The 12,297-nt window shown below is 39.5% G+C and overlaps 1 protein-coding gene across 3 annotated transcripts in view; it reads right to left on the bottom strand.

Annotated features, from left to right (window-relative positions):
* The window catches only part of PTPDC1 (protein tyrosine phosphatase domain containing 1), a 54,482-nt gene that overhangs the window by 10,712 nt on the left and 31,473 nt on the right, over positions 1–12,297 (bottom strand). Inside the window, exons 3-6 of one of the 3 annotated variants that reach the window (XM_025043170.1) lie at positions 3,848–3,911; positions 3,207–3,378; positions 1,119–1,199; positions 785–903 (exon numbers count right to left, since the gene is read on the bottom strand). In XM_025043170.1, coding sequence (XP_024898938.1) covers positions 785–903; positions 1,119–1,199; positions 3,207–3,378; positions 3,848–3,908 — 433 coding nt within the window. In that variant the 5' untranslated portion in view covers positions 3,909–3,911. Of the gene's footprint in view, positions 1–784; positions 904–1,118; positions 1,200–3,206; positions 3,379–3,847; positions 4,280–12,297 lie in introns of all 3 variants that reach the window. The other 2 variants (XM_025043103.1, XM_006903848.3) reach the window with 2 other exon arrangements.

The following is a 12,297-nucleotide window of genomic DNA, read 5'->3' as shown; positions in this document are numbered from 1 at the left end:
AGAATTATGGAAAAGCAGGACTGCAAATCATAAAGTCAATAACATATGCCAAAACACCTCACTATGAAGGGAAAGCATACAATCCTGCATAGAAATGTATCTAAATGATTGATAAATGGCATAAGATGGTACATACAAATTTTCCACCTAGTGGGAAAAAAATAGGTAGACACGAGCTTCTTAAAATCAAGTTCCAAAATTGCAATGGCTTTGATCCTTTCTAGCCTAGTGTGATTCTACCCAAAGTTCCCGTGACTAAGGAGCTTCTGGAACTGTCACTTAAAGAATCCCTGCATCCTACCCAGGAACAAAACTGTGCAGCAGCAAAAGCATCAGTGAGTCCTGGGTTCCGATCCTGTTGCCGTGGTGAAGCTGTGTGATCTTGGGCAAATTAAAACTTGCTAAGTCTGCGTGGTCTCATTTGTGAAGCAGAAACAATAACTATATTGCTTGACTGCTTTAAGGATGAAACGAGATGACAGGTCCTGGAATACTGTTAATGTTAATTAATGCGGGCACTGATCAAATGTTACCTTTGTTTCTACAGGGTCTCTTCCTAAGACTCCTCTCAAAGAAAAAGAAAGCTTACATTTTCAACAGCAATAGCACAGAAGAATGGTAGCATTTTTTACAGCCAAAGTTAGCCCATCTTCATGCTTTAGGAGCCCTACTACCATGCAGTGAGGATTTATTTCTATCACCTTTTTAATCTGAGAGCTGAGCAGAGAAAAGTCTCTGAGTGCTGTCCCTGGTAACTCATGCAGAGGAGGGTGGAAGGACTTACTGCCAGCTTCCATGAAGGCTTCAGGAAGATAGGTGAAACCACTTTCTTGTTCTAGAGGGTTCCCACAGCTGGCATGTTCACCAGGCCGCTGCAGGTTGATGATTGTTTTTAAGCCATGGCTTAAAAGGAAAGAGAAAAAAATTTGTCATATTGGGAGCAGCATTAAAAAAAAGTAACCACTTTTGGCATTAAAAAACATTGTTAATTATTCTCAAAATCTTAATTTCTTATTTGAAATAAGCTCTTTATGGATGAAAACACCTTTTCATTGAAGTTAAAAGCAACGAAAGAGACGAGTTAGCTTATTAAAGTGTGTGAACAATGTGGCATTTACCTCTGGAACTGCTCAATGACGTGGTACTTCTCGAGGAGCTCAGTGGATGGGCGAGCCATGGCCAGGATGTTATCAGTGACCCTACAGATTGGAGGAAGGACTGGTGAGATGCACGAAACCTAGAATGTTCCAGCTCTAAGAACTAAGCGAGCAAGGTATTAGGCTCCTACATTTTCTATGATGTCGACAACTCTGTGTGATAATAATCTCCTTATATAAATCTAGCTTCAATTTTGCATTATGATTAGGGCTCTGAGAAATCTTAGCTGCTTAAATCCCTGGAAAGAATTCCAGGGCATGTGTGTGTATTTACGGACTGCAACAAAGCGTTTTCAAAGACTCTCTTGAGATTCTAGTGAATGTGATAGGGAAACCTCAGTTGGCAGCAAAGGTGACAGTCTAGATTAGTTATCCAAAGGTCAATAACCAAATGAGGAGGACCATTTCTAGTTCCTGAGTTATCTAAGGCTCAGCTTCCTATGTGTTAAATGAGGATAATAACACCTGCCTTGTAGGGTTGGTGTGAGAATTCAATATGACATGGATGTAAAGTCTTTAGCAAAAATCCTCCAGCATTTATGAATAAATGCTGAGTTATTGCAAGTTAGCCAAAAATAGGAGCTTCAGAGTCAGTTGGACTTGGTTTCAAATGCTATTTGTGTAGCACATCATATCATCAATAAAATGTCATTACTAATGCTTACTTCACAAGAATTTATGAAGATGAAATAACTTGAAAGTGTCTAGCACAGTGCCTGGCCTGTAGCCAAATGGATGTTTACTGAATGTTTGAATGGACAGATCCAGCAAATGGCTGTCCCTCATTAGGGCTTTGGCTTCACTCCATTTTGGTCCAATTTCTCATCAATATTTTTGTAAAAGATACATTGGGCAGTCTATCAGAAATTGTGAGTAACATGAACCCGAGAGAAGTAACAGTGACATTAAATGAACAGAGCAGAATCCAAAAAGATACCACCCTTCCCCTTGGGGTAATGCCTGAAATTCAACAGGGACCCCAAAGGTTTGGGACCCCCAAAATTTTATGGTACTTAGTATGAGATGAGGAGAGATGTAACATGAAAGCAGCAGAGATGAAAAAGACTCAGATGGTTTAGTTAGCAATAAATAAAAAATATTAATGTGGCCTTAAGCTACATTATTAGAAATTTACTTATCTGACCACACCTTAGGAAAAGTGTTTGCTTTCTCAAACATTCTTTAAGAAAGACAGTGATAGACTAGAATACGATCTGAGGACAACAGGGACAGTGGACCCCTGACTATATCACCAGCAAATCCAATATGAAAAGGTACAGGTTGTAAGTTAGAGAAGATGGTTGACAAATATCTAATCTGTAAATTCTGGCTATATAAAATGATTCACCATTAGAATTCTTTAAACACTGAATTCCTCTTAAGTGTGTTTCAAATGGGATTTGGTATAATTATCAGAACTTTTCAGATATCACTACATAAAAAATATGTCAGTTTACTATTAATAATAAAAAGCAGTATAACTCAATAATGAGTGAATTACACTTACATACCATAAACAATGCAAGCATCTTATATTGTCCACTGAACCAGCAATTTGTAGCACTCCGACTGAGACAGAGTGGAAGTGCATTTGTGTGAAAATGGGGCCTTTCATACAGAATATGGGAACCAATTAAAACAAGGCTAAAGCTAACCTGTATGAAACTGAAAACTACATACATACCTCATAATTTCTCAAATTTATAGCACATTTTTATATTATTTCCAGCAATTTCTGAAATTTAAGAGCTATCCAGTTACCATTTCTTTAAGGTATTTACATACATTATTTCACTTAACTAGAAAAAGACCCCATGGAGTTGGTTTTATTATTATCATTTCACAGATGAGAAAATTAAGGTTCAGAATGCTTGTATGAGTAGGACACAGTTCATTAAGTGGCAAGGCCAGGGATAGGAGTTGAGGTCACAACTTCAAAGCCCCACATTCCCTCTTCCACAGCTACTGCCTCCAGGCACCACATACATCTTCATCCTCTTTTCCTACTTAGCAGCAGGTGAGACCTACCACAGACTGACAGTCACTCACCAGGATGAGTAGACCCCCTTAATGGCCTGCTCCTGCTCACTCCAGCGGGCTGGATTTTCATACTTGCATGCTCTGCCCCCACATGCCATGGAGCAGGCCATGTGTCCAGGAATGACATGCCGTAAACGCTCTCCGACTTTTGTATACTTTGGTGTTGGACGTCCTGAATTTCCTAGAACATACAAGGTAGGGAAGATTCAAAATTCCACTCTCCATACACAAGAGTGACCGGGGAAACAGCTTCCATTTTATCTCAGGATTGCAGATGAAAAACCGGTGCTAACTCTTCATTTTGTCAGGATTAAAACCATTTAAACTGCATCTAAGTGCACTATCTCTTACCATAGAAAACACTTTCATACATTGTTTCCACATATCATATTGGTCACGAAGAGGAGGAAATTATCAAAGTAGATCTTTTATAAGGGGATGAGGTTTGTTCAAAAAGTATATTTTCAATGAAAAACATAAAATATTCAATCATTTTATCTCCTACTACATAACCACTGAAACAACAGACAATAAAAACTATAATGTAGAATTGTCAAGATTTAAAAAGGTATAACACAGCACAGCCTCTTCATATTCCTAAAATTTAAACTCAAAGGTGTGGCAATCTTTAAGAAGAAAAGGAACTTTACTTTTTCTCTTGGGGCAAGTTGGGTTTCTCCTGGCACAGCTGACAGAGGACACCGCCACCATCACCTGGAGAGAGGAGGATGAAAGCATCTTAGTGGCAGAGCAGCACTGCCTTTGTGGCAGCTGCAGGATGGGGTCTGCGGCAGAGTGCCGGCGGCCCTGGAAGAAGTTGCTGAGGAAGGGGACGGCCGAGAGTCGTCTGGGTGGCTCCTGCATGACTCTGGGCTCCCAGAAGAGCTGGAGGCAAGGAGATGTCAGTGCCAGCTTGCTCTGTGATGAACTTATATTGAGATATGAGCATCATTCTGCATGATCTAAAGGCCATTCAGGATAGGCTGACTTGTTTCCATAGTGACGAACAAAGAAAGTACTGATTCCCACTCAGAGCTGCACAGGCAAAGTCCCACGTGGACTGCTTTGGACAGATTGTTCAACTGTGTGGAGGAATAACATGTATTTTCAATAAATTATTCCTAAATTGTGACTATTTTGTTTCTCAAACACATTTAAAAGATCTGACTGCTTAAAGAATTACATCGAAAATACCCGAATGGATTTAGAAAATAACTTTATGATGCAAACATTGTCTTTTATACACGTACTAAAACATTTAAATTCTTTTATTCCTTTCATATCTATTCTCTTGAACATGTTGGAAAAAATTCTCTTTCTACTCCTCTTTGGAACAGGGCAGACAGAAAGTTAATTGTAATGAAGTGGGACATGCTAGATACCTTATAACATTATTAAAACATAATTCCACTTTTCAGAATCAAAATATTGTTTTCTTGATAGAACTATTAAAGAAATTCTTGGATAGAATAAAGAAAGACATCTCTATAGGGCAGATACATGAATCAGATGACATTTCCTTTCACATTTTTATTTTCAGAATGTGAAAGCTCAATTCTTGGTTATGCCTTTATTGGATAGTTACAGTAGCCAGGCCTCTCAAAAACTCAAAAACACAATTGTGTACCTTTTGTCGTGACTGGGGAAAAAGAAGCTTGGATAATGTCTTTGCAGAGGCATACGAAAAAACAAAAAACTAAGTATCACATTTTTTAAAAAAGGAACTGAATGAGGGGGAGGTTGTAACTTGAGAATAAAGGATATAAAGAAAACAGAAACTCTTAACAACCACCCATTGTCCTTGTCCACCTCCTCACTGGTTAATATCAAGCTGTAAGGTGCCCACCCACTCCCCACCCCTACCCCTTTCTCTGTCTCTAAATGGTATTTCAGCCATGTGCAGATGGAAACAACCTACTGTCATAGATAGGGCTCTTTTGTTTCGTTTTGTCCTGTTTTACTTAGCAGTAATGCTTTAAGCAAGTACCTTTTAAAAAGCAGCTCCCTATCTCCCCAATAGGATGAACTTTGTTAAATAAGACAATTGGTGCCTAATTCCCACACAGAATGTAGCACCATGCCCTTGTTATTTTGTATATAGCAACAGAGAATAATTTTTAAAATGTAAACAATCCAGAAAGCCCAGCTCCCAGAGCTTTACAGGAGAGTAAAGAGTAGATGGAGCATGGAAGGCAAGTTGGAACCTGATAGCAGAAGACCCTAAGCGCTCCAACTAAGGCGTCCTTGTCTGCTATCTCAGGAACGGGGAGTCAGACTCAAGTTTCTGAGGAAGTCTCCATGGGGAGGTTAACACTGCCCTACAGAGACAGAGCTGGAAGGCCAAGACTAGGGACCTACTGGGACAGTGACTGTGTAAATGTAGCAAAGTATGGGTGTGAGACAGTGCCGAGGCAGACAGATGGCAGCTGGAGGACAGGATAGAAATGGTGCCAGGACTTCCCACCTAAGTGAACAGCAGAGAGACACTGAAGCTGGTTAACATGGGAGCCCATGAGAAGGTAGGTGTGTGAGACAATCGGCAGGCAAGCTCCATTTGAGACACAAGACATAAGAGGTGGCAACTAGGAAGTCTCAGTTAGCCAGTAGGAGATGCCTGATGTCTGCAACTCTAAGGACACCCACAGAGGAGAGTCCAAGTGTCTGTTCTCAAGAGTTCTGAAAAGGAAAACAAATTTGATGAGGGCGGGACTTGTCTGAATGGAGCTGTGGAAGAGATCGTTAATGTATCATCTCAAGAGTACGTTCTGCTGTGAAATCCTAAGAACCGGGCTGACCTCAAACACGTAGCTATTGAGAGGACCTGATAGTCAGGGATCCTGTGTAGGGGTCTTTAAGGAAGTGGACTTGAAGCAGCTCTCCCTCTCAGCATGTCCTCGATGTACCCCAGGGCTCCCATGGGTGCTGGGATATGCCTGGAGCTGGTCTGGTGCTGAAGTGGAGCTCTGCTCCCCTGTCGGCACAATATGGGGGCAGAGGCCTATACTTCCCCTAGACACATCAGAACTGTCACCCCACTGTCTCATGCTCCAAACTATTCCTTGGCAAAATGCCCAATTCAAAGCCGAATACATTTTTAAAAACTAGTTTTTATTTATGCCAAATGGCTTTACAATAGGGAATTGTACCTTCAGTTGCAACCCACCACTCTAGACTTGTCTCCTTTCCTGTCTTTTCCCCTAGACACATGAATTTTCTGCATCTACTGAAAATATATTCATTTCCTACTTTTCTAAGCAGCACAGCAGTATCTTCCCATTTTGCTTTAATCTTCTCATAATTTTCATTTAATGGAAGCACAATTATGACATATCGAGTTGATGTATCATAATTTACCTAATCATTCTTTTGCAGTTAGATATGTAGGCTATTATCAATGATGTTACTTAAAGGCAAGACAAATATCCTCCTTTTTGTGGCCCCTCGGAGGCAGTCGACTGCTTCAGGATGAAGCTGAACATCTCTTTCCCAGACATTGGCTGCCAGGACTCATTGAAGTGGACGATGAACACAAACTTCGTACCTATTATGAGACGTGTATGGCCATAGAAGTTGCTGCTGACACTCTGGGTGAAGAATGGTAGGGTTATGTGGTTTGAATCAGTGGTGAGAACAACAAAAAAGGTTTCCCTATGAAGCAGGGTGTCCTGACCCATGGCTGTGTCTGCCTGCTACTGAGTAAGAGGCATTCCCGTTACAGATCAAGGAGGACTGGAGAAAGAAAGCACAAATCTGTTTGGGGTTGCGTGTGGATGCCAATCTGAGTGTTCTCAACTTGGTCATTGTGAAAAAAAAAGAGAGAGAAAGAAATTCTTGGTCTCACTTCTGTGCCTCATTGCCTGGGGCCCAAAGGAGCTGGCAGAACCCGAAGACTTTTCAATCTCTGTCTAAAGGAGATGATGTCCGCCACTGTGTTGTGAGGAAGTCCTTAAGCAAAGAAGGAAAGAAAACTAGGACCAAAGCCCCCATTATTCAGCATCGTGTTACTCTACGTGTTCTGCAACACAAATGTCAGTGTGTTGTTCTGAAGAAAGTGTACTAAGAAAAATAAAGAAGAGGCCATAGAATACACTAAACTTTTAGGTAAGAGAATGAAGGAGACCAAAGAAAAGTGCCAGGAACAGAATGCTGAGAGATGTAGGGCATCCTCTCTGAGAGCTTCTACCTCTGAGTCCAGTCAAAAATGAGATTTTCTAAGAGTAACCAATAAGCTCAGACATTTAAAAAAAAAAAAGACATTTTCAAATTTATTTCTTTATTTCTCCAGTAAATTCCTGGGGATGATATGACTGGTGAGCAAAATTAATTTTCAAAGCTTGTATTTTTATTCAGTTGAGTCTTTACATGTTTCAACAACCAAGTATGAAGATGTTGAAAGGGTATAGAATATTTTTAGCAATTTAACACAGGTTTTTCCTGAGGTCAGAGAGAAATACATCATTAAACTAAAGATCAAGATATGCCATCTCTGAGAATAGGCTTTTGTGCCAACTTCCTTGACCTCAGAAATCTCACATTATTAATTTTGTGGGTTAATTTAGTTACATATGCCCACGTTTTTGTTTCACACATCTATAAGAAAGCATATTTGTACTACAACCTAAAAATCAATTTAAAAATTTATATAGGATGAAATCTTATAGTAATTTTATGAAGGGCCATGCATTCAACAGACACTCAAAAGGTACAGAGCCTTTTTTCCTGGCCGCCAGAGAGCTTCTGTAGAAACTCATTGTTCTAAGCTGCATTCCCTTCTCTGCTCTTCTTTCTTCCTTCCTGCCCAGTTATTACTTATTTTTAGGCCACAAGAACTAACATTACTGTTGTTTTCCCACCTATCTGCTAATAACGATCTATTTTTTCCTCCTTTCACAATGTAGTTTCCTAAATACATAAGAAAAAATGTCAGTTTGATTTATTCCATGAATATAAAATCGTAGGAGACCCTGCCTCATTACTGTTCTTACCCTTCTCACTTCCAAATATGCTGTCTCTAAAAAAAATAGGCTCCAAGAAAAAGTAGGAAAACAACAAAAGATGATCCCCACAAGCAATTCTACATTCCCTCGAGCTGCTGTAATCATCAATGCATAAAGGTGTCTCTCTCAGCATAATGAACACAGCACTGTACTCCATTTTCCACACAATACCTTTGTGGCCATTGGCCTGTTTGCAGGTGGGCAATCAGACCCACCCATATTTTTAATCAGATCCATTTAGAGTGATATTTAAGGAACCAAATGAGATACTAGTCACTGCAAAATGTGAAATTATCTACACTTGTGGTAAGCATAATAAACAACCAAAAAACCCACTTAAAGGTTCCTGTGAACCCTCAGTCTTTTCCTCTTTAATTTCTACACATCGTTGGTTAAAGCACTACAGAGCCCAAGCAGATGTGGAACCCCAAGAATTGGTAATGTCCTATTATACTCAAGATTTCAGAAAGGGCTAAGAACTCCTACTTAAACACTCATGTGACAATAGGCCTGAGAATGCAGTGGGAGCAGGAGGTCCATCTAGTCTCAACCCTAAGTCAATACAAGAGTCACATTCAAGAACTGGGTTGGAAGTGGGCTGAAACACTGACTTTCCAGTCTCGTTTTCCACTTTTGTCACAGGAGGCAAACTTCTCATGAGGCAACTAAAATTTATTCAGCTGCTAGACATGTCAAGATGTTTTCTAATGTTCAGTCAAAACCATTTCTCTGTAAATGTTGGTTCTAGTTCATCCCTCTAAAGATAAAAAACAAAGCATCTTTTTGACTTGCATCGTTTTCAAATATCTGAAAACAGAAATTCTCCAACCACCCCCCAGCCCCCACCATTTAAAAATTTCCAACATCCCTAGTATATGTCATTGTTTCCAGATCCCTCTTTTGAGGGCCCTCCCTCCTCCTTCATAGCTAAACTCCTAAAAAAAGGTGTCTGAATCTGTCATTTCCATTCGTCACCTGTCTCATCCTCAACCTCTATCTCCATTGTACACTGGAAACTGGTCTTATTAAGGTCTCCGATGGCCTCTGTTTCAAGGTGCTTTGTCTTATTTGACTGCTCAGCAGTATGCAACACAGTTCAACAATTTAGTTTTAATTTTAAAAACTTTTTGGAGAGGATTTTATTTTTTATTTTGAAGTAATCTCAAACTCATAGAAAAGTTATAAGTATAACACAAGAAATATTTTCTTTTGAACCACTTGAGAATAAGCTGCAAACACGCTGCCCCACAGGTCCAAATAACTTAGCGTGTATTTCGCATAAACAAAGATGTTCTATACAATTCCCCCAAATCAGAAAATTACGATTGATAAATTACTAGTTGCCCTTTATTCTACAGACATCACTCAAGATTCATTGATTATCTCAATGTTCTTATGACTGCTGGGCTGCCCCCATATGGGTCCCCCTCGCCATGCTTGGCCTGCGGTGTTGCAGCCTGATCCACTCTCTGGTATGGATGCCTACTTTTCATGGTCTTGCCCAGTGGCTTTTGGACTGAATTGTTCAGGAAGAGAAAGGAAAAGAAGAGGAAGAGAAAGCTCACTCCTTTTTTTATTTCTTTGTGAATTGTGGTAAAATATACATGCCACACAATTTATCATTTTAACCATTTTTAAGTGTACAGTTCTGTGGCATTAAGTATTCACATTGTTGTGCAACCATCACCACCATCCATCTCCAGAATAATTTCCCAAATTGAAATTCTGTATCCATTAAACACTTAACTCCCCACTTTTCCCTTGCCCAGCCCCTGACAACCACCCTTCTACTTTCTATCTCTATGAATTTGACTATGTATCTCATATAAGTGAAATCATGTAATTACTTTGTCTTTTTGAGACTGGCTTATTTCACATAGCATGGTATATTCAAGGTTCATCCATAATGTAGCATGTGTTAGAATTTCTTTCCTTTCTAAGGCTGAATAATATCCCATTGTGTATCCATGCTACATTTATCTATTCATCTGTTGATGGAAATTCAGATTGTTTCTAACTTTTGGTGCTGTGAGTATGGCTATGACTATGGATGTACAACTATCTACTCGAATCACTGTTTTCAATTCTTTTGGTACATACCCAGAAGTGGAATTGCTGGTTCTTATTGTAACTCTACTTTTAATTTTTTGAGGAACCTCCATACTGTTTTCCAAGGTGGCTGTACCATTTATACACCAGCAATATACTAGGGTTCTAATTTCTCCACATCATCACCAACAGGTTATTTATTTACTTATTTTTTATAATAACCATCCTACTGGATATGCAGTAGTTCATTGTGGTTTTGATTTGCATTTCCACAGCTGTTAATAATGTTGAACATCTTTTTGTGTGCTTATGGACATCTGAGTATCTTTTCTAGAGAAATATCTATTCATTTTGTCCATTTTTGAATTGTATCGTTTGGGTTTGGTTGTTGAGTGTTAGGAATTATATATGTAGATATTAGTTGAGATATTAGTCCCTTTTTAGATACATGATTTGCAAAATAGTTTCTCCCATTTAGTAGACTGAATTTTGATGAAGTCCAATTTATCTATTTTTTCTTTTGTTGCCTGTGCTTTTGGTGTCATATCCAAGAAATCACTGCCAAATCCAAAGTCATGAAGCTTTTCCCCTATGTTTTCTTCTAAGAGTTTTATACTTTTAGCTCTTATGTTTAGGTTTTTGATCCATTTTGAGTTAATTCTGTATATGGCATAAGGTAAGGGTCCGACATCATTCTATTGCATGTGTATACCCAGTTTTCCTACCACTAATTGATGAAAAGATTGCCCTTTTCCCCCATTAAATAGTCTTGGCACCCTTTTTGAAAATCATTAGATCACATATGTGTGTGTTTTTTTTAATCTAGGATCTCTATTCTATTCCTTTGGTTTATATTAATGTAGGGAAGAGGCAAGAGAATTAAAATGTTAAATCAAGCCACAATCAGAGACTGTAATATGCTGATGAGCCCTGCAGCCAGGCCGGGAGGACATCTTCAGAATAAGGAAAGATTTCTGCTGGATTACTAACGACCCATTCTCCACACCTGTGTAGGGGAAACAGGCGCCAACAGTCATTCCCTATGGCTAAAACCATAGAAAACCTAAGGATTAATGGCTGGGAACTGCCAACAGGCCTTTCACTCTACATATTCTTACCTTTTCATACTACATACTCTCCTCTTTCCTCACTGTATGTCCATATCAAAGGAAATAAGAACTAAAGAATGACATATAAACTGAACTCCCTAAATACTCAGGGTCCCTATTAGTAACTTAACACAGTCTCTCACTGTCCCTCTCAGTGCCTTTACTCTGTGTCTCTCTCACTGTCCCTCCCGCTCTCTGCCTCTGAGAGGAGACTACACTCTGTCTGTGGAGTGTTATCCCTTTTCTAATAAACTTTCCTTTTGACTTCTACTTTGGCATGTGTGTTGAATTCTTTCTACATTCTCCGAAGGACCCCCTTCTCTTAGTACAGGGCTTGGTCTCCCAGTCACTTGGGGAAATTTGCCCCGTCTTGCATCACCAACACTTGGGGAAATTTGCTCTGTCCTGCATCACTATATCTGTCTTTATGCCAGTACCACACCGTTTTGATTACTGCAGCTTTGTAATACGTTTGAAGTCAGGAAGCATGTCATTCAACTTTGTTCTTCTTTTTCAAAATTATGCTGGCTATTTGGGGCTCCTTCTAGATTCCATGAATTTTGGGGTGGATTTTTCTATTTCTACAAAAAACATTATTGTGATTTTGTTAGGGATTGCACTGAATCTGTGGATCCTGTTGTGCTGTACTGACATCTTAATATTAAGTCTTCCAATCTGTTAACAGAGGATGTCTTTCAATTTATTTAGATCTTCTTTAATTTCTTTCAGCAATGTTTTTAGTTTTTAATAAGGTAAGCTGAGAATCCTGGGGCCTTGATCCCTCCCCCGACCTCATTTGCAGGTCAGAGGTCCCGTGCTGAAAAAGGCAAGCCAAGAAGACCAGACGCTACCACCCCTACTCAGTTTGCAAAGCGGAGGAATCACTTAGAGAAGGGCGCCGCTGTCCTCGTCCTCAAGCCCCAGAGCCATGCCTAGGAGATTTTG

Source organism: Pteropus alecto, unplaced genomic scaffold (assembly GCF_000325575.1).
Source record: "Pteropus alecto unplaced genomic scaffold, ASM32557v1 scaffold260, whole genome shotgun sequence".
Lineage (NCBI taxonomy): Eukaryota > Metazoa > Chordata > Mammalia > Chiroptera > Pteropodidae > Pteropus > Pteropus alecto.
Note: the sequence above shows the minus strand (reverse complement) of the source record. Positions and strands in the feature narration are given on the sequence as shown.